General features: G+C 42.7%; 1 protein-coding gene across 10 annotated transcripts in view; it reads left to right on the forward strand.

The window, feature by feature from the left end:
• Positions 1–23,282, forward strand: part of Ptk2 (protein tyrosine kinase 2) — a 220,945-nt gene that overhangs the window by 167,821 nt on the left and 29,842 nt on the right. For all 10 annotated transcript variants that reach the window (XM_041672227.1, XM_041672218.1, XM_041672219.1 and 7 more), the window contains 4 exons: positions 767–971; positions 11,228–11,339; positions 17,492–17,578; positions 22,652–22,789. In XM_041672227.1, coding sequence (XP_041528161.1) covers positions 767–971; positions 11,228–11,339; positions 17,492–17,578; positions 22,652–22,789 — 542 coding nt within the window. The remainder of the gene's footprint in view (positions 1–766; positions 972–11,227; positions 11,340–17,491; positions 17,579–22,651; positions 22,790–23,282) is intronic.

The raw sequence follows: 23,282 nt of genomic DNA on the forward strand, positions 1-23,282 counted from the left end.
AGGTACAAGAACTCAGAAGGGCTAGAATACAGACTGGCATTGGTGGGATGCTGAGAAAAAGCCTGCACATCGTTCCCCTGTATTGTTCCGCTATTTCCTGTCACCACTGTAGTGTCAGTGCTGTTAGGGTTTTCATTTGTTTGGAAGATAAATTCTTTGGTGAATAAGAAGATGATGAACAGATCCTTGATTCCCAGGATTAGAGTGGGTGCACCTTCTGAGGTCCAGTCATAGTCTTTTGTTTTTGTTTTTCGAGACAGGGTTTCTCTGTAGTGTAGCTTTGGAGCCTGTCCCGGAACTAGCTCTTGTGTGCGGCCTGGGTTAGTCTTTAGATAAGATGATGTTATCTAAACAAGATGATAATGCCCATTTGCACCTTGGTGAGGAATCTAAGTTTTCTTGAGCTCAAGACTTTAACAAATTAACACAGTCCTAAGTTGGTAGTGGGGCAACTAAAAATCACTGGGGATTTGATTTTTGTTTTGTTTTGCACTGGTAAAGCTGGGAACATATTACATTAGCTGGTGGACTACTTGCTAATTCAGAGTTTTCAGAAATAAGCCACTGAGAAAGTTCTGACTCTTATGTTGTTCTTCATATCATATGAACTAGCTGTTGCTATCTTCCTGTGTTTGGGCACTGACTGAATGCCACCATCTTTTAGGCGAGTTGCCCAGATCTGCCAGCTGCCTATCTGGTCCCTGTAGCCTGGGCCTTTCTCTTTGGGTGCTGAGCTCACTGCACTGTTTTCGTTCCCACTCCGCAGGTGTGTGTATGTGGGAGATACTGATGCATGGCGTGAAGCCTTTTCAAGGAGTGAAGAATAATGATGTGATCGGTCGAATTGAAAATGGGGAACGATTACCAATGCCTCCAAATTGTCCTCCCACCCTCTACAGCCTTATGACGAAATGCTGGGCCTATGACCCCAGCAGGCGGCCCAGGTTTACTGAACTTAAAGCTCAGCTCAGGTAGGAGTGGGGCATCGAGGGCCTGGGGCGGGGGCAGGTTTGCTGCTTCTCCTCCTCTGCAGTTATAGCTCTGAGATGGTTGTCAGCATATCTAAGGTGGAACTGCTTCTTCTGGACACAGATACTTTGAATTTTGATTTGTATGTCTTGTTAGAGCTATTTGTGAATTAGATCTTCAGTTCTTACTAAAGTTCTGATTATGATTCACTTCTTTCCCCTAGCTTCTGACTTAGGGCTTTCAGGCCTGTCATTATTTTGACCCAGCTTGTATCTCCAGTCTCACTTTGTGCACCAACTGCACCTGACTGATAATTCTCTTGGTGTGGCTCGTGACCTTTTCACATGCTGTATTCTTGATCTCCCTTTGCTAGTTGATGAGTTGTTCCTGGTGAGTCTTCAGAATCTAGCTGAGATGTTCCCTCACCCAATAAACCGCCCTCATCAACCCCATCACCCAAAGAGAGAGCCCTTACTTTGGCACCTTTGAGAACTTCTGCTGTTGTATTTAAAACATCTATTATTTGTTCGGGAATTTTGTGCCAAGCACTGGTAGGCACCAGGTTTCTAGGAGTTACCAGTCCCTGAGAAGCTCACACAAAAAGCAGATTTGTGCTGAGACTACCTCAAAGAAGCATCTACAAGACTACCTGATGGCTTGTCTGTGTCCCTAGCATGACTCACCTGATAGTTGTCACCATGTCCTACTCATTTCTGTGTCTCTGTGCTGGCGTTAGGACTGGGTACCAAGTACCTGAATAAGAAGTTTGTTGAGGCTGTTTGGACAGAGCTAGACCTTTGATAAGATTGTGGTTTCATATAATTTGCAGGCATGTGCAGCTTGATCACACAAATAGCACTTTGGCTCAATATGTGCTGTAACCTTCTCCCACGTTTAGAGGATTTCCCTGAGTTTGAATTGTTTACTTGTATTTTTTTCCAAAAACATCTCCAACTGTAACAGGCCAGAATCTAAACACCTTCTTTACCTCTCCTGTAAGCCTTTAGGAGTTCAGTCGTTGAGGGAGATTCCTTGTGGGAGTATGTCAAAGAGGTCAGGTATCATAGGAGAAGGAGGCAGTTTATACAGTGAGCAATATTTGCTAAGCACATTTGTGTCCTCAGCCTAGAGAGCTCAATAGTTGTACTGAATAGATAGTGGCAGCTATACTCATTTAGTGCAGTGAGGCTTCATTCCACAAGACACCTCTGTCTTGGTCCCCTCAGTGCATAGCCCTGGGTATGGTTATTTACCCTGCAATAGGTCTTTATTGCCTTTCTAAGTTTCCTTCCACCTAAACCCTGAGTAACTGTTTCATTGTCTCTGTTCACTATTATAGCTGCTTTGCTCAGCAGTGTGGCTGGTTGCTTTTTAACTCCTCTTCGATCTTGACAGATCCTGGCCTTGAAATCTCCCTCTTTTTGGTCGTGTATTCATTGCCTTCTCTGTACCCACTTCTTTGCTGACTACCAGCCTGATGTTCCTGCCTCCTTACTACCCACCATCTCTTTTCCATACAGATATGATATTCCACCTCCTGTACTTAGACTGGCCAGTTCCCTGCCCCACCTCCTAAGTGCTGTCTATATTATTCCCCATGTCTGGCCCATTCATGGTCACTGCCTCCCCTGCCATCTATAGCTTTTGACTTGCCTTCTCACAAGTCTCAAATTTCCTCTGTAAGTTGCCTACAGGACATCATACTTTTCCAAGAAGCAGAGCTGTACGTTCTCTAAGTCAGCTTCTTTCATACCCTCGGCTCCTTTTTGTCTATATTGCACTAACTGGTTTAGTATGACTTTCTAGAAAAGTGATGCTGCTGCTCAAGCAACTTCTACTGGCTTCTTGTGACCTTTTGTGTCCAGGCAAAAGCTGGAAGGATACATTTAGGGCCTGAGAATATCTTGACCCCTTCCTCACACTCAAGCCAAATTCTCCATATATATAAAATGCCTTCTCTACCTGCAGAGCCCTTTGTTTTGTCTTGCCTTCTGGCCCTGGCCCTTCTGTTCTTCAAGTCCTCATAGCTCTTGGATTAGCCCTGCTCCAGCCAGCTGCACCTGCACTGCTCAGATGCTGGGCATGGGGCACAGATGACGGAGCGCTTTCCTGCCCTCGAGGAGCTCACAGTCTAGTATGTCTCCTTCCTACTAGACTGAGGCTCCTTGAGGACAGGGATCGTCATACTCACCTCCCACCAGGAGCACAGTGCACACGTGCTTCTACTGTAGCCATGGCTATCTTGTACGCAGCGAGCACATCTGCAATAGAGTTGGACTTCACCTTTGGAACATTTGTACTATGACTAACATAAAACGTTTATAGTATGTACTTTATAATACAGTTTATTGCTTAGGTTTTTATGAGCAATGTGTCACAATAATTAAATGAGTTCTGCTGTTGAGGTTTGTTTCATTTTTATTACAAAGCTTTATTAAAGAAGCAGGTAGCCCATTACCACACTGAGAAGTCAAATGTTTCCCAAATATAGCCCCTCAACTACTTTCAAGCAACTCTTTGAGCAGATTCATCAGTAAATTGTTCATAACTGACCTGTGCATTCCCTGAGACTGTGAGAGCTAAGAAGGGCACCTGCAGGTGCTTGTCAGCCAATGCTTAGCAAGGTTTCTGGGCCAGATTTTTTTGAACGGGTATCTGAGATCCAAGGAAGCTATTTTCTTTGAGTCCTTTTCCATGATCATGGTGTGAACCCATGGGGATGCAGAATGAGATTAGCTGTTGGCATTTCTATAAGGTATGAACAGTTCCTCAATGGCAGTATTTTAACATGTTCAGTAAAATTTCTCATAAACCCCCAGCATTTTGTTGTTGTTGTTGTTTTTGTGACTGGCAGATATAATATGCATTAAACATTTGTATTGGAAAATCTTTTTTTGTGCCAAGGAACCATAATAAATAGCTTTTGGAGCTTCTGCTCAAAATGAGCATTTTCTAGCAATGACATCTTGGAATGAAGTGTCTGTGCCACATAATAAAGAGCATCTGTGAGTGTGCTTGGCTCACAGTCAGTTCCTCGAGTCCTTTCTAGATAATGAGGGCAGTAGACAAGCAAAACTATCAGTCTAGCTTTGTACCATAGCTTCTATAAACACACCAGCACAGAGTTGAACAATGATCAGTTCGGTAAATTTTCACAAGTTGAATATGACTGGGAACCAGTGTCCAAAGATTCGTAGTCCAGAGTGCCGCCTTGCTACTCTTCTAGCAGTGACTGCTTCTGCCTGCTTTAACCTTCATTTGTGTTCAGGGTATCAATAGGCACATAAGATTTAAGGTTTTTCACTTCAAGCTTAGTTGTGTGGTCATCTGTGGTATTCCATAATCCTGTCCCTTCACCCCCTGCCATTGTCACTGATATATAGAGTCCTGTTTTTGAATGGTGGATGCGCCATTTTTAATTTGACCATCTTGTTGATGGTGGAACTGGTGGGATAAAACAATCCCACACCAGTTCAGAAGAATGGATAATAAAAGGGTTATTTATTTAAGGGGAAAACTTACAGATCGCCATCCTAAACAACAATCCTCTGAGCACAAACAGGAACAGAGTCTATGGCGTAAATGGGAGCTGGAAGCAAGAGAGCAAGCGCAGGGTTCTGCTGCTTTTTAAACTATAAGAGACCACGCCCAAGTGGGCTGGTATCTTAAAGGCTATTGGCTGAAGGAGTAGAATGTGCTTCCACGGCACTGGAAGTTGGGGTGCTTTTCAGTTTGGAGCTGAAAGACTAGTAACTCATGAATGCAGCAGTGTTTGAGCAGGAGGCTATGCTGTCAGTTGTGTATGCTCTCAAGCTTGGGACTGTACATGTGCTCCACACAGGTTGACATTGACAGTTTTCAAAATGAACATGCCACCTGCACTGCTCCTAACAGTGAGCAGAACTTGATTTGTAGTGGCAGTAGTTCTTCTTTTAGGTTTTGTTCTGGTTTTTAACCTTTGGAAACTGTCACATATTTCTAAGCAATCCCTGTTCACACAAAGTAAGAAGACGTATGGCATGTAGAGCAATTTACCAGGAATTCTGTGTTGTAAAGAGCAAGTACCCGCTAAGTAAGGAAGCGTGTATTCTGAGCTGCTGTCTGTCACTGAGCACTTCAAAAAGAGCATATGTATTGATATCAAGGGTTTGGCCTCTGCAATGAATCTCATAGTCACGTCAAAAAGTGATGGTTATTGACCACTTTGTGTTAACCTTAGCATTGTGCCATAAACCATTATTGCTGCCCTTGCTGAGGGAGTAAGCATTGTCCCAGATGGTTTGTAAACCAAAAGATTAAAACTGTAATTAGTTTGGATGGTGGTGGTGCACCACTTTAATCCCTGCACTCAGGAGGCAGAGGCAGGCTGATCTCTGAGTTCGAGACCAGCCTGGTCGACAGAGTGAGTTCCAGGACAGTGCCAGGACTGTACAAGAGAAACCCTGTCTCAACTCCTTTTCCCCTCCAAAAAATAAACAAACAAAATACTGCAGTTAGGCACTTGACCTGAGCATAGGCTACAACTAGGAGGCCATCAGAGGCCATTGGTGTAAGCTATCCTACTACCTTGATATCACGTGGTTAGCGGGTGCTAAAGTACTGTCTTTTCAGACCAGGAAGCAGGAAGAACCGGAGTTCAAGGCTACCCTATGCTGTTGGAGCCTGGTTCTGGTGGCTCACACCTTTGATTCCAGTACTTGGGAAGCTTATACCTTTAATCTCAACACTAGAGAGGTAGAGACAGGAATATAAGGCAGGTAGAGACGTGATCTTAGCTCCCCACCCCAATTCGGTCTGAGAATTTGTAGAGGTAAGAAGTGACTAGCTGCTGCTTTCCTTTTCTAATCTTTCAGCTTTTACCCTTGATATCTGACTCCAAGTTTTTATTGATAAGACTAATTAGGGCCAGGTGGTGGTGGCACACGCCTTTAATCCCAGCAGTTAGGATCCAACCTCAGAATTCTTTAGAGTCTACTTCCTTCAATTTTTTGAAGGTTTTTATTTGGTCCTCCAGGGTCACAGGGATGGTGTGAGTGCCAGAGTTTAGAGCCCCAGACACAATCAAATAAGTATTGGTGGGTTTAGTAGCCTACTTGTTCTCTCAGTATACAAGAGGGAGACAAGACTCCCCAGAACAAATAAGATGACTAGCTGAACCAACAAGAGACTCTGCCATACCATAGAGTAGGGAGTCACTGAGGAAGATGCTCACTATCAATTTCTGGCCTTTGCATGTGTTTGAGTACACACATATACAACATATCCACATATGTGTCCAAAAGGGATATGTGTGTGTGTGTGTGTGTGTGTGTGACATTTTCATGTTTATTCTAGATTAATTACATCCTGGACATTATGACTAACAGGCTGTGGAAATTCTAGATTCAGTTACATTCCTCTTATGGATATTTAGAATGTGTTAGAAAGTATTACCATGGCTGATCTCACATTACCAACTCTCTCTGTGAATGAGAGTATCACAGGTCAGTTTTCTTGCTCTTTCAGCCCCTCCTGGGCTGCTTGGAGTTCCTGTGTTTATGGCTAGCTCTAGGCTCTGTCAGAGATATTGCCAAAATGTCTACTCAGCAACCGAGCATGACTTTCCAACTTCCTTCTTTCTGAGCTTCCTCCTTCATTTTCAATCAGCTGTTTGTTCCAGATTCAGCACTCTGGTTCTTCAAGCCCAGAGGGCGCAGATCCACCTTTTAGCTGTCTGCCTTGAAAAACTGGGTCTACCCAGCTACTAAGGTCAGCCCCTTGCCACTGCTGGCTGTTCTGAGCCACCACACAGTTGTTTCTTCTATTCAGAGTTCCAGTGTAATAATCTGGGTCCAAGAAAAACTTTCAGACACACTTGAAACCAGAAAGATACTGTGCCATATAAGATGTTATTAGAAGAGCTTTTTAAAATAATAATAGTGCTATAGAGAGATAGCTCAGCAGCTGAGAACACTGTCTGCTCTTTAAGAAGACCCATGTTCAATTCTCAGCATCCACACAACCATCTGTAACTCTTAATTCCAATTAACCTGACATCCCCTTCTAGCCTCCACAAGCATACACATGGTAAACAGGCATACATGCAGACAACATGCCCATTCACAAAAAATAATAAAATAAAAGAATTTTAATTAGAAAAAAAATTGAGGTGGTTTATACAGCAAGCGAACAGCAGACCCTGTTTCTCATTGTTTAAGTTACGTCATCTGAGAAGAGTCAGTTACCAGGTGCCAGCACTGCTGGAGCAGTGTGTGTGCTCTCATAAGCCTAGCTCAAGCTGTAGACTTGTTTCCTGCAAGGACACCCCCGGTTTGTGGAAAGGTCAACTCCATTCCTTTGTGGTGAGGCAGTGTTTAGTAACTGTATGAGATTATGTTTCAGAACTGCTGTTCCTGTGAACTTGCCAGAGCAAGCCCTTCTCTCTAACCTTTCCCGATGGATTTACTGCTGCTCTTTCTCTGGGTATTTTCAGACCCACTTAAATAACTACAGACCCAGACTGAGTTTGTATCCAAAGCAAATGTTGTGATCCCAACCCTTTGTTTTGGTGATTAGAGTTCAATCCTTTTTTTTTAAAAAAAAAAAAAAAACAACAACTTCCCCCATATTAAATAAAGCAAAGTGTTTCCTATCTTTAAAAATAAATGTTTTATAATTTCAAAGAGAAGAGTTTGTACCACAGTAATCCATAGCAACCCATCGGATAGATACTACAAAGATGAAGTGGGGCCAAGGATGGCACATGCAAGGCCTCAGGTTCTAGCTCCAGCATCACAAAAGAGTGAACGGGAGGTGTAAAAGTTCCTTCTTTTCTAGTGACTTTAAGGCAGGAGGAGAATAGAAACAATTTTGATTTATTTGTATGTTTTTGTCTTTCAGTCTTGTGTTTCCCCATCATGGTGCTCTTGATTGTGCATGATGGAACAGCTTGCTAGGGAGAATAGCTCCCCACTGTTGCCTTTTTTCTTTGAGACAACCAAGGAATTTGTACCCCAGCCACCAAGACTGAGTGGCCTTCACCATTTGTGAAACATCCTTGGCTAGAGATTTGGCTTTTTGTCCTGGAAACAAGGGCCTAGCAGACCACTTCATTGTTCTCCGTCCATTTGATTGCTCCAGAAGGTGAAATTAAGATTGCTGAAGCCAAAGAAAGTCAGAACAATTCTTATAGTCTCTATGGCCTTGACAGGGAGTTGGCTGCTTTGGACTTTTCTCAAGTGAGGAAAACAAGAATTAAATTTAATATTAAATAAAATTCTCCTTTCCCCTTTCCTCTTTTCCTGTCTGTGGCCCACAAATAAACAGGCATAATCATCAGCTTTTCTAAGTGACAAGTCTCAGCTTTTCTTGTTCCATTCATTTGCAAATTAACAACTTGTAAACCTCTATCTAGGAGAATCATGGCTCATTGCCCATGTACATTAGGCAGCTAAAAGCTTCTCAGTGGAATGTATTACTATTCAAAATATTGTGAGTTTGGGAAAATATGCTGCAGTTTGACCTCCATGACCTTACACGTCCTCCTTTGCTGTCTTGACTCTTAGCAGCTGCAGAAAGTAACTCTGTAGGGGCCCCATCTGTGGGCTAGCCACCCAACGTCAAACAGTTCTTTAGGGTTTATTTATATTCCTGACTTCTCTGAACAACAAGTTATGGATTCTCAGGAGCATTTGAAATGCTATTTCTGGTATGAGAGTGAATGTTAAAATGGAATAAATAGCTTCTCAGCTATCTTTGCACTCTTGGAGACAAAAGTCTGACGTGGTTGATCACACTTTGGAGCCTCCACTAGTGTGCAGATACTCTTTAGTTGCCCAGAAGGGTTTAACCCATGATGGATTAACACAGAAAGCTTACACTGTATGATTAAACACTGAAAGGAAGATTTAGGCAGTACATTCAAGGTGTTCAGAGAAAGGGGGCAGTAACTATAAACTGAAGAGCTAGCCTGGTGGGATTTGAGGTCTCAGCAGGTAGGTAGACAGTAGACCAGGTAACCTATTTCATAAAGCATGTAAAATAGAAGGCCATGGGAACTTTCCATTGCTTGGAAGAAAGGTCCCACTTAGTCTTCTTGTTGTCTGCCTATATTTTAGTTTGGTTCAAGAAGTAGAAGAGCTGGACAGTGGTAGTATACACCTTTAATTCCAGCACTCGGGAGGCAGAGGCTGGCGGATCTCTGTGAGTTCAAGGCCTGCCTGGTCTACAAGAGCTAGTTCCAGGGCTAGCTCCAAAGCAACACAGAGAAACCCTGTCTTAGGGAGAAAAAAAAGAAATAGAAAAAAGGACTTTAAATTTTTTTTGTTAAATTTTTTATCTTGATTTTGTTGGGCTTTTTTGTTTTTTAAGCTATAACGTATCAGGATCTGTTATCTGGTGTTGGTGAAAGAGAGCAAGACTAGAGATCTTACCAGAATGTGCTCCTCTCTGGTTTCAAACTGGGCCTCTATCCCGTTGACCACCTCCAAGAAAATGGTCTCTAATCGGCTGTGAGCCCAGGTTAGGGCTCCTTTGCTCAGACAAGGACCTACTCTACATAGGTCCACAGGTCTCCACTCATCCCTACACACACCCTCTCTTAGCCTTGCGTAGGCTGTGATCTGGGAAACTAAGTTGAGCTGCCTATATTCCCACTAGGGAGCTCATGAAGCCCAGCGAAGCCATACTAGCTCTTGCTGAGGTCACACATGTTCTGCATGTGGCAATGCATTTAAAGGAACATGTCAAAGGCTATGTAGCAGGCCTGAGAAAGTTAACTGCAGGCTTAGAGATAGGAATGCGGATGAATTTGCCAAGATATGATTGCGCTTTTATACTTCAAACATTAACTGTATTCTGATCCTTGTGGACAAGGTAGCCATTGACTGCTGGGGAAATTACTTGATGAACAGTTGTCATAGTTTTATCTGCTTTAAAAAAAGTTTCTCAGGTTTTAGAGCTCTCTAGGATAGCCTGTAAAGAGAAGGGAGTACTTAAGATTGAACCCAGGGCCTTGTACATTTGTAGGCAAGTGCTCTTCCACTAAGGTGCATCCTGTGCTGCTGAGAACTTTTTAAATTTAAAGGTAACTTGGTGTGTATGTGTTTGTTCCACTGTTCCTCCTAATTGATGCAAAAGGAAATCAGTCTTCTTGGAGGAAGGATGGGCCTCATGACTGAAACTTTTTTAAAGAGGCAGTGAATCTTTTCTTTGAAAGCAGTCCCATTTTTTTTTTTGAGGAGAAAACCTTTAGCGTGCAGTGATGGCTTGCTGACTCAAGGCCAGCTATGGAATGATTTTGTCTGTCTGTTCCTGATTTGGGAGGTGACTGAGAAGAGCAGGCTCCAGCCTCTAGCCGGCAGGAATGTCTTTTTAAACAGTCAGGCAGATTCCCAGATTAGAAGGAGTCTGTGCAGCTGATGTCACTATTTCCTGAGTAATTCTGGGTGGTTATTCACTGTATCTGGCTGCCAAGGGCCAGAATCTGTGAATGAGCCTCATTATTAGGACTCCAGGTTGCAGGCATGGAGGGAAGAACTGATTGTTGCCACAGTTAAGACGAAGATTTCAAAGACTTGCCGCCTACCAAGTCCCAAGGAGGCGGTGGGGAGTTAGGGGGGCTGGCCACGCTCCCTGGGCTGCATTCTGAGGCTTTTACAGGATGGCACACAGCCAGGACTGAGACACCGCCCGCATTGCCAGGGAGGCCGCAGTGCAGTCTGGTGGTGGTAAGTGGGGGCATTTCCAGCTTAGAACAGGCAGTGTTTTAGAAGCACCTGTAAGTACTGTTGCAGTTTTCCTTGTTTTCTTGATATAAAAGTTAGTATACTATTATACTGAACTAGTCGGGAGATCTTGGCCCCTTGCAAAGTTGATCTCCATGTGCTGGTGAGTCGGAGCTATGTGGAAATCTGCTTTCATGCAGTCTGCTAGAGACATGTAGCTACTTGATACAGAGGTGCTTGGACTCTCGGGGTCCTGTTCTGAAGAGAATAAATCCCAGTGTGTATTCAGTTCATCTTGCTCGGCCTTTGTCTCACCAGGGTCTTTTTCTTACCAGCTCTCTTTCTTAATTTTGGCTGTTATTTAAGTGCTCTTGCCAGTTTATACCATGCCTGTTCTAGAATCCTTTTGTGTAGGGTTAGAAACCTGATTCCCTTGTGTATATAGGCTCTTTTCTCTGTGACTATCTTTTACTGAGATTAACTGGTATCCCATAGATGAGTGGGGTGGGTGATTGGCTGTCTGCTCCCCTTAACACAGTGTGTTGTTTCTGCAGCACAATCCTAGAGGAAGAGAAGGTGCAGCAAGAAGAACGAATGAGGATGGAGTCCAGAAGACAGGCGACTGTGTCCTGGGATTCTGGAGGGTCTGACGAAGCACCACCCAAGGTAGCTGGCACCCCTGCCCCAGCTTTGAGAGTTCTCTTGAACTGAGTCCTCTTGTACTGCAGTCTGTGGGAGTAGACACTGCTGTCTGTGCGACTAGCCGCTAAGTCATGGAAGGAGTAGGCACTGTAATGTTACGCACCCTCCTCTCTATAGATTGCTCAATGTGCAGCTCACCCTGTAGAAGCTGGGGAAGGCAGAGACTATGAGAGACTTGATGTGAAACTGCCTTTCCCTCTTCTTGGTGCTTCGTGGTGCTGCTAAACCTCTTCGAAGTTTAGGTGGGACTTACCTCTCTCTTGTTGGCAAGAGAACTACAGACCTCACAGATAGTCAGGGTTCAAACACAAGACTAGGGGCTGGTAGTGGTTCACACCTTTAACCCCAGCACTCGGGAGGCAGAGGCAGGCAGATCTCTGTGAGTTTGAGGCCTGCCTGGTGTGCAGAGTTAGTTCCAGGACAGGCTCCAAAACTACAAGAAACCCTGTCTTAGGGGGAAAAGAACCAGACTAGGCCATGGGCACTAAGGGTTTGCTTTATTTCAATGAAGCACATTTCCACCCACCTGTACCGCTTTTGCTTTGATTTTGCTCGAGCTTTATGTGCTGCTTCTGGGATGTGGCTGCTGGCTAGGTGTTGGAGGGTGTTCTGGATTTGCTCTCAAGCCTGTGCCGTGCTTGGCATGACATGGAACCTGACCTTCTCTTATCATCTCCAGGTTTTCTCTTTCCTTTAATCTGGAGAGGAAAGCCACTGCCATTTTACAATGGCTGGGTAGCAGTTGAGCTTTGGGACCTAGATGGCCTTTATCACTTGGCACACAGGAAAAAGTTCTTGTTTCCCTTTGATTTTGTATGGGGTAGACTCTTCATACACCTACTTGAATAAATAATCCAATTCAGACCTCTTCCCTGCATATGATACACTTGATTAGCTAAAAATAAAGTTTGATCACTTCATTTCTTTTGAAAAGTGGGGATCTGGTTACAGAGGAACTGTGTGAGTATTGCACCAGGTGTTTTATCATGGTGTCTGAAATCATGGTAATCCCATGTTGAGCTGTGAAGTAGTAAACTTGGCACTCCCTGGAAGTGAGCATAGATGAAGTGTGAGCATAGGTGATGAACTCAGCTCAGTCCACAAGGAGCTTCATGGACCCAGTTCTTCACAGAGGGCAAAACCCACCACCTGAGGGGATAGTACTTTGAAACAGGCATTGAAGAACCAGATATTGGGGGCTGGAGAGATGGCTCAGAGGTTAAGAGCACTGCCTGCTCTTCCAAAGGTCCTGAGTTCAATTCCCAGCAACCACATGGTGGCTCACAACCATCTGTAATGGGGTCTGGTGCCCTCTTCTGGCCTGCAGGCATACACACAGAATATTGTATACATAATAAATAAATAAATATTAAAAAAAAAGAACCAGATATTGTTTCCAATTTAAGAACAAAGCTTTTTCCTTACAGAAAGACACCAACACTTCATCTTAGAACTTATGGCCCTCCATGGGCTGTTTACCATTTGTCTGTGAGTTTTTCTTTTCTTTTGTCTTAATTTGATTTGGGGATTTTTGGTTTTTGCTTCTTGCCTTAGCCTCCCAATTTCCTGCTTTAATTCTATGTCAGCTGCAGCATAGTCTCATATTGGGAAGCAAGAGAAATCTCTTCACTTAGTTCTCAGGCCTGGAGTCAAGCAAGTCTCTTCATCTGAGGCTTGACTAGTAACACTCTATTGACAGGGTGCATTATTCTAAACCTCACTCTCTTAGTTTATAGGACGGAGGTGTTAGTACTCTCGCCTCTTGGAGACGTTGGAGATGTACCAGGTGGCACTTCTCTAAGCTAAGAGTGGCTCTGCCACAGAGTCCAGACTGCCGGTGCCTAGGCATCTTTAACTTTTCCTAATAATTTGTTTGGTTTGGGTTTTCTTGGTTTGTTTGGTTTGGGTTTTTTTTTCTTTTTGTTTTTGTTTCTTTTTTGTTTGTTTGTTTGTTTTCAAGACAGAGTTTCTCTGTGTAATAGCCCTAACTGCCCTGGAACTCACTCTTGTAGACCAGGCTGGCCTCGAACTCAGAGATTTGCCTACCTCTGTCTCCCGAGCACCACCACTGCTCGGCTGTGTTGGTTTTTATTTTTTATTTTTTTTCTGTGTTGGTTTTTAATAGTTTCATTTTGGCAGATTTATTTTAAATTAGGCTCATGTGGTAGAGATAGTTTGACTTCTTTTAGATCTTAAGTAAAAAGACTAGCTCATAAATTTTTAAGTATCTGTCTTGTGTGTACTCAGTTCTCTCACTGGTGATGTTTTCAAATTCACATTCTGAGGCGTTCTTCATGATTCTCTTCCCCCTTACCCCCATTTATTTGTTTAAAACAGAGGTCAGTAAATGCTCCCTAATCCACTTCATTGCACTTTTATTGGAATACAGCTTCATGCACTCGTGGAACTATTTCATACATAGGCCTTTGAGACCAAAGCTGGGATCCTAGTCACACCAGGAAATTATTTCCTGTTTTACTGCTTTGACAGCTGCATGAGTGTGGCTATCAGTCATTGTCACCAAACTTCACCAGTGTATACCATATCCCACCACTACCATGCTCCAACACTAAGAAAGGCTTAGATTTTATGGCAGAATGGCTCTGATGAAGTGGGGCAGTGTTGAGTGAAGCCTATCTAGCATGCAGAAGAGGAACACGTTCAGATTGCTGGATTTGGTAGACATTTTCTCAAAAAGCAAAGGGATAAAACCCTCAGTTCAGTGAAAATCATTCCTAAAACTTTAATTTTCAATCAAAAATTCTAATTTGAGTGACTTAGTACCTTGACGGTGATATTTCCAGGTTGATAGGCTGTTTTGAAGGTATCACAGCAACATTAATATGCGATTATTAAAAGTTACTGTGTTAAGGATTTCTGCCTCGTCCCCGCAACCGCTTCCCATTTCCCTCCCCCTCCCCCGATCAAGTCCCCCTCCCTCATCTGCTCAAAGAGCAATCAGGGTTCCCTGACCTGTGGGAAGCCCAAGGACTGCCCACCTCTATCCAGGTCTCGTAAGGTGAGCATCCAAACTGCCTAGGCTCCCACAAAGCCAATAAATAAATTTAAAAAAAAAAAAAAAATGGATGAATCTGTGGAACAATGAACTAGATTAGAGGGCTTTGAAATAAACTGCTGCATGTGTGATCAGAAAAAAAAAAAGAAATATTGGAAAGCTATCAAAATCTGCCTTTCACATTATGAGCTGGATTAATATTGTCTAAACTGGGGTTATTCTTGCTTAAGTGAGAAATAAATCAGAATTTTTTAATAAAAAAAAAGTTATTGTGTTATATTTGAGGACAGTTTGGACTATATATCAAGACCCTATCTCAAAAAACACAGGCCAGAGTTACAGATTTTAACATAGCAGATTACTGATGAGATTTCACGCTGGCCCTTAGTTTTAAGAAACATTTGGTTAGTGATTTGAGGTGTAGTATTAGGAAAGAATATTCACAATTGTGCTGAAAATTGGGGGGAGGAAGGCTTTCCTACCTGGGGATGTGTTTCTCAGTGGTAAAGCATATGCCTGATGTTGTAATATGAGCGGCGGGCTACTTTCCCAGCACCCGGCCGCCTGCACGGCTAGCTTTACCTGAAATAATACACGGAAACTGTATTCTTTTAAACACTGCCTGACCCATTAGTTTCAGTTTCTTATTGGCTAGCTCTTACATATTGATCTAACCCATTTCTATTAATCTGTGTAGCCCACGAGCTGGCTTACCAGGAATGATCTTAACCTGCGTCTGTCTGGAGTGGGAGAATCATGGCGACTCCTTGACTCAGCTTCTTTCTCCCAGCATTCTGTTCTGTTTACTCCGCCTACCTAAGGGTTGGCCTATCAAATGTGTCTAGGCAGTTTCTTTATTAATAAGAAATCACTCCCACACCAGCCTGACATGTGGACCAGGTTCCATCTCCAGCACACAAAGAACCATTTCTAGTTGCTGTGTGAGGTTTGGTTTTCTTTATAACTACCAGTATTCTAGAAAGGTAATTAATGAACTGTGCAAAGCGGCAATTGTGTTAATATGCACAATAGAGTTGGTTCTGTCTCACAGCCTAGAATCACCCCTTAGGCTTCCATTTCTGTGACAGCAATTGTGGCCAACAGAACTCTTCACAGAGCCCTGCACACCCCTGAGGGAAAATACCAGCCAGTTCCAACTTTGATCATCACCTTTTTGTCCCTTTCCTTCCTTTACAAGATAGAATTAATTAAAAATCCCTTCACTTCTGTGCTTTTCTGTATGATAACCCAGGTTTACCTTGTGCTCATCCACAGTGCGTAGCGAGTGACACAGCTTGAGAAAATGGCTCTGTCCTGTCCTGTCTCACCTACCTGTCAGGAGCACAAGGCCAAAGAAGGAAACTGATACATGTAGAGGCCTGAGGCAGATCTGCCCTAGCATCTTACTTGCTTTAAGAATGTGACTCATGCTGGAGAGATGGCTCAGGAGCTAAGAGCAATTACTACTTTTGGAAAGGACCTGGGTTTGATTCTCAGCATCCACATGGCAGCTCACATTCATCGATAACTCCAGCCCCAGGGGATCTGATGCCCCCTTCTTACCCACAGAGATACCAGGCACGCACGTGGTGCACATGCATATACGCAGGCGAAACAGTCATATGCATAAAATAAATCCAAAAATATTTTAAAAGAATGACTGACTTTATGATGTTTAGTAGAGGTTTTGCCTTGTTCAGGATGATTCTTTCATGTTAGTTTTTATTTGGTGAGGCATAAATGTATTTGTTACAAAGTAGAATTATGCCACAGAAGATGTGGGGTTACTACTTTTGTTGACTGTGTGAGCCTTTTTGCAGCACCTGACTATTCTGAGCCTATCAAGAGAGTAAGGATGGTGCTATAGCTTTACAGTATTGTTGTTGGCAGAATGATCCATTCGGTGTATGCAGGATACACTGCATAAGCCACAAGTGTGTGGGTTTCATGTGTTTTACATGCTACTTTCTACATTTAAGTGGATACTGTCATACAACTGTTGCCTCATCTTGGCTTCAGGAGCCTGTCCCACACAGTTAATACATCAGTCTTTGAATTACTACCTTCCTGGTTTTGATTCTGTTTATCCGCTCATCAGTTGGCAAATATTGTTTCCCTTTTCTAGCTGTTATGAGCAGCGTTCTAAGAACACATGTGTGTTGTTATGTGGGCTTAATTCCTCATTTCTCTGGTGGGTTTGCTGAATCTTATGGTAATTCTATGTTTTGTTTTCTCAGGGATCAGCCTAGTGCTCTATTTATCAGCTGCTCAATTTTATGTTTCTAGCGTCAGTACACTAAGCTAATTCCTCTACTGTTATTCTTGCTTTTATTTGTGTCTTCTTTATTACTATCCTGGAAGTCATAATACAGTCACTCATTGTGGCTTGAAATTGCCCAAAGGTGCTGGGCATCTGTTTTGGGGTCAGTCTAATAGTCTTTTTGGGTCTGTTCTGTGTTGCCAGCTTTGTCCACTTAAATTAGATGGCTTGTTATTTTAATATTCACCTATGGAAACTCTGTTGCTCTGAGTTTCTGAGTCTTCAGCTTGACTTTTCTCCTATGTGGCTACATGTAACACAAGTTTTATTTTGATTATATAAATTTTATATTTGATTTCCCTTTTATCCATTGAGTTTTTAGTGTCATAATTAAGACACCCTTCCTCCTCCCCATTAAATGGCTGAAAAGGTTTATTCCTGCTGGGCAGTGGTGGTACATGCCTTTAGTTCCAGCATCAGGAGGCAGAGACAGGTGGATCTCTATGAGTTCAAGGCCAGCCTGGTCTACAGAGCAAGCTCTAGGACTGGCTCTATAGTTACTGAGAAACCCTGTCTCGAAAAAGAAAAAAAAAAGATTCCTGTTCCCTTTTAATGCTGTTACAGTTTGACCTCTTAAATTTAGACTGTGAATCATTTTAAGTTAACAGTCAGGTAAGTTGTGGGAAGACTCAGTTGAAGACTCTTCCCTTGCTGAAGTGTATTGGTTTCCTTTGATTATTCTTTTCAACCGAGTTGTATTAGCAATATCTTTACTGTGAGACATTGTTTTCTCAGAATCAGGAGACTCATCATTACGATGCTTTGTTCATTTGTTCACAGCCCAGCAGACCTGGTTATCCTAGCCCAAGGTCCAGTGAAGGATTTTATCCCAGTCCACAGCACATGGTCCAGACCAATCACTACCAGGTATATGAGTTGTCACAGATACATAACATGTTACGTGGCTCATTAGCACTTATGTGGTGGGAAGAAGCTTGAATTCATTTCTGGTTTTTGGTTTGTCTTATTATTTTCATGAGTGGAAGCTAAGAAACTAGTCATCTTGGTCTTTGCCTTGACTTTCATGCCTTCCCAACCTCCCACAAGCCCACAACATTCATCAGTCACATCTTAAAGCAGGCAGACCAGCACCTGTGGTTGTACTTAGATCCATTGTCTTCAACCTGCCTCTGAGAGACAAGGCAGAGCTAATAGTGAACTGTAGTTTTTCCAGAAGACAAAAGTAAAGCACAAAAATAAAGTGAAGGCAGATGAGATAGACAGCCTGCTGGTGAATATGTGGAGGAGTGCTGGGTTTGGAACAGCCACCCAGGAGCAGAAGGACACTCAGTGACATTGAACTGTAGCCCCTGGATAGGCCCTATTGCTGACGAATGCCAACACCAGTGTCTATACACATACCGTGGCCCCATTCTTTTTTTTTTTTTTTTACTAGAGACTTACAATCTTTATTTAATTCGGCAACAAGGGAAATATAAAATGAAACTATAAAGTGTTACTTCTTAACTTTAGTATGAATGAGATACTGTAAAAAATAAGAAAAGCCAACCTTGACTCTATGACTTTCTTGACATTAGTCAATGACAACACTGACTTTTTGTGACATCCAATGTAGTTGCAATTTTTAATCTTTCAGGCTCATTTTGCTCCTTCCTAGACTATGTTCCTAAGATACCTTACAATTTCATTTGCTATGAAATTTGAGAATTGCTATCAGTGTGAAATTGGACTTCTTACTAAAAGGTGAATCACATTCATCAAAAGTGACAGGCTGCACTGAGCAGCCAAACTCATGCTTTTCTTCCACAGCGACAATAAATTATTCATTTATGGAAAAGGACTTTAAGGATTCCCTTATTATTTCACTTCCATATGTCTACTAGAATCATTTCCCCAATTGAGGATACTGTGAAAAAAATTTTGGAAAACAACTTTTTGCAAAGCTATGAGTGGTCACCAATCACTCAGAATGACAATGTACCCTGGAGAAACTGACAACTCCATAGAGAAGGCTTATTATCCCTGATTGACAAACCACCACAGGAAAAGAGCACAATGGGAATGGAAATTAATTCTACTGACTTTCTCTTGAGATCACATTCAACACACACTATAATAGTCCCTAGTTTTATTCATGGCCCCATTCTTTAGAGGGCATCTTTGTGCCCTTCCCAGCCAGTCAGCCTAGCCCTTCTGGTCTCTGTTACCTGGCTAGCAGAGGTGTGTTTGCGTGTTATAGAATCTAATGTAAGTAAAGTGGAGTGTGTGCTTGAGAGGTCAGTTTTTTGTCTGTTACAAGGTTTACCAAGAGTATTTCAAGGGTTCCAGAGAACAGGTTTACATAAAGGACTCTAAGGCCAATATGGACAAAAAAAAAATGCTTAGCTGATACTAGGGGAGAAGGTAGGCATTGCTTCTTACTAGAAAGCAAAAGGCTGTAAGTCTGTGGCAGTCTAGGACAATGGGTACTGGGTAAGTTTCAGGCTCTGTGTACAACACATGACTCTATACACTGATTCTCATGTAGAGCCAAAGAAGATTCCCATCACTAGGAACCAGTTGAGGGATTGTCAGTCAGGTCTGGGTATTGGGAGACACTGCTGTATGAAAGCCACTCTCTGGAGCAAGGAGAATAGGTACCCAAGTTCATTCATCTATTATCTAGGTACTTAGAACATAAAAAGGAAGTTTCCCACTCCCGAAAGGATGCATAGTGGGGTATGTTCCAGCTCAGCAAAAAAGCTTAATCTGACCAGGACAAGGATCAGAGAGCAGTGGGAAGTGTGAGGATAGGCTAAAGAAGGCAAACACACTTCTGACTGATGAGAGACCCTAGGTGCTGGCATACAGCATAGCTACCCTGGAGAAGAGCCAGGGCCTGCCTACCTGACCCTTCTGGAAGTCAGTGCTCAGCTGACCCTGAAGGGGAAATAGACAGCATCAGCACCTGCTTTCTGCAGTAGCTATCAGTTCTGTGTGTCCTCGCAGGCATGCAGGAAACTGGACAGGCTTGAGGACATGTTTGTAAGTGTTTGATCCTGCTACTTTGAAAGCCCCTGAGGATTATTTAGAAACTGCAATAAGTTACACAGAACCTCTTCTTCGTAAAAAAATTTCTGAAAGTTCTTTTAATAATGTAGTACTTTTTATCAAAAAAAATATATATATATGCTGCTATAGGGCCTGAAGAGCTAGATCAGCAATTAAAAGCACTTAAACTGCTCTTGCGGTGGACCCAGGTTTGGTTCCCAGTACCCACATCAGGTGCTCACAACTGTAATTTCAGGGAATCTAACCCCCTCTTCTGGCCTCTAATACCTGCACGCAAGTGATGAACATACAGACAAGTAGGCACATACATATACATTTATATATATTTTATATATATATATATATATATATATATATATATATATATATATATAAACAGTGGTATAGCACTTGTATCTGATAGGATTTTTTTTATTATTATTGTTATTACTTAGATGCTATTTCTGGGGAGTTTGAGCATTTGCCATTGCCCAGGTCCCTAAATGTAGACAGTCCTTTGCTGAAGGACATGTTGATGTTTGGGAATGTGAATTTCATCATACGTTTATCTCATTTCACCAAGTAACTGGCAACTCTGGACATATGATGGCATCCTGAGTCTGCTCCCTGTTCTCTCAGTTGAAGAGAAACCATTTCAGGAAGCCTGCTTTCCTTCTCTGGGTTTTGTCACCGAGTCCCTCTGCTATAATCCTCACTCTCTGAAATAGAAGACATGGCCTCTCTCACCACAATCAGCCTCTTGTTCACGGAGAAAAGCATTTTGGAGTTTTGTTGTAGTTTTGTTTGCTTGTTTGTTTGTTTGTTGTTTTTTGAGACAGGGTTTCTCTGTAGCTTTGGAAACTATCCTGGAACTAGCTCTTGTAGACCAGGCTGGCCTCGAACTCACAGAGATCTGCCTGCCTCTGCCTCCCGAGTGCTGGAATTAAAGGCATGTGCCACCACTGCCCAGCTTTTGTTGTAGTTTTTTTGCTTTGGGAGTGAGTTTGGAATTTTGCAGGGTTTTGAGATGGTCTCACTATGTAGCTGTGGGTGACCTGGCACTCATCATGTCCATTCCTAGAGATTTCCTGCCTGTTTCTCTCATGTGCTAAGATCAAAGACTCCTGGCATGTTGGGGATTTTTGAGACAGGATCTCAGTATGTAACTGTAAGCTATCCTGGGCCTCATTTTGTAATTCAAGCTGGCCTTAAACTTTTGATCTCCTGCCTCTGGCTTGTAAGTGCCAGGATTATAGGCCATGTGCCACCATATCCAGCTGTTCTGTTTGGTGGGGTTTTGTTTTGCTTGTTTGTTTGTTTGAGACAGGCCCTCGCCGTAAAGCCCAGGCTGTCCTCAAAATCTTGGCCTCTTGCCTTAGCTTCCAAGTGCTAGAATTACATGCTTTCACTATGATGCCCAGCAGGTATTTCATGGTTGCTATAGCTCTTGCTGGGGCATGGTTTTGAGTTGGATAGAAAAGGAAAATTCTGAAGCTGAACATGAAACAACTATATTGTGGAGCTCCTATTACCTTCATATCCAATTTCCATGATGTACAAATTACAAAATAAAATAATTTCTTCTTAAAAGAAGAGTGTATAATGTGGAACTGGGTGGTGGTGGCACATGCCTTTAGTCCTAGTACTTGGGAGGCAGAGATAGATAGGTGGACCTGGAGTTTAAGGGCAATGTGGTCTGCAGAATGAGTTCCAGGACAGCCAGAGCTACACAGAGAAATCCTGTCTTTATTTAAAAAAAAAAAAAAAAAAAAAGAATGTGGGAGATGTATGGGGCTGGAGGGTTCCATGCACACTTGTTATATGTATGCAATGTATGCAGGTTTATGTAGAGGTCAGAGGACAGCTTTGAGTATCACCTTCAGAAATGCCATCTGCCTCCTCCTTTCATTGGCCCTGAGTTTACAAATTAGCATAAACTGACTAGCCACTAAACCTCAGGAACACCTGTTGCTGGCATTACAGCTTTGTATCACCACGCTCTGCATTTTTACATTGTTTTGGGAATCAAACTTAGGTCTTTATGCTTGTGAGGCAACCTTCAACTGAGCTAGCACTCTAGCCACAGAAGTAACTAACTCCTTATCTCCTGGGATATGCTCAGATTCATTGTCTAATGCAGAAGCAGAAAATTACCTTGCCTGAAAGTTTCTTTAAGAACCCATTTCTGGACTGGAAAGATGCCTCAAAGCATGGAGCTCTTGGCAGTAGACTCTAGTTCAGTTCCCAGCATCTACATCAGTCAGCTCACAACTCTGTGTCACTCCAACTTCAAGAGGATCTGATGCCTCTGGCCTCTCTGGGCACCCATGTTCTGATGGACACACCCACACAGAAACACATCTATATATGTGTTTTTAAACACATATTAAGTTTTAAAATATTAGAAGTAAAAAAATTATCTTAACAAAACTCAGTGGAGCAATGGTGACACGCCTTTAGTCCCAGCACTCAGGAAACAGAGGCAGATGGGTCTCTAAATTCAAGGCTAGCCAGGGCTACACAGAGAAATCCTATCTCATAAAAACAAATTAAAAAAAAAAATCTTCATTTGTGTGCCCTGTCAGCATCCTTCATTTCTGAGCCCCTGGTTACTTTCTTCCATGTTTATTCCAAGTTCAAAGTTGACAGTGTTGGTTCCCTGATCATTTCTCAGTATTCTGCTTTCATCCTGTGCTTGAGGACCCTTGTGATTATATTAGACCCATCCAGATAATTTGAGTCTTTATTTGTGTCCATGATTTAGAGGCACATCTATAAGGTACTTTTTGTCAGGTCAGAGAATAGACATGTTCAGAGAATCAGAGCTCTGCTCTGGAGCCTGTTCTGCCTGCTGTGTATGTTCTCCTCGATAGGAGTTGTTTGGCATTGTGCATCTAGTAGAAACTCTGTTCTATCAGAAGCTTACACTGCTTTCTGAATCACTCACAGGTCTCTGGCTACCCAGGTTCCCATGGAATCTCAGCAATGGCTGGCAGCATTTACCCAGGTCAGGCATCCCTTCTGGACCAGACAGAATTATGGAATCACAGACCTCAGGAGATGTCCGCGTGGCAGCCCAGTGTGGAGGTATTGGGGTGTTCTTGGCTATAGCCAGTTAACAGACAAAGTGTGGTTTAAGTCACCTGCTATTTATAAATCTGAAGTTGCTTGATTGTGATTATTTAATTCTAAAACCTATATACCCCATTTAGCCACTTAAAGCAGTCCATACCAAGAATTCCCTATGACAAAGGAGGAGTGAATTCCAGGCCAACCTGGATTACCTAGCCAAGTGGCCTTATCTCAAACAAAACAAAGTCTGAAGAGATGACTCAGCAAATAAAAGCACGCTATCGGAGCAAGCCTGACAACCTGAGTTGATCCCCAGTACACACTGTGGAAGGAAATTACCAAGTCCCGAAGTCCTCTGACCCCCATCCACATGTATGGTTACACATACATAGTAATAATAAAAGCAAAATGTAGGGGGCTAGAGAGATGGCTCAGAAGTTAAGAGAACTAACTGGTCTTCCAGAAGACACAGGTTTAATTTCCAGCACCCACATAGCAGCTCATAATT

The sequence above is a fragment of the Microtus oregoni genome, unplaced genomic scaffold, assembly GCF_018167655.1.
Source record: "Microtus oregoni isolate MIOR12 unplaced genomic scaffold, Mior012 000022F_ref0000154, whole genome shotgun sequence".
Taxonomy (NCBI): domain Eukaryota; kingdom Metazoa; phylum Chordata; class Mammalia; order Rodentia; family Cricetidae; genus Microtus; species Microtus oregoni.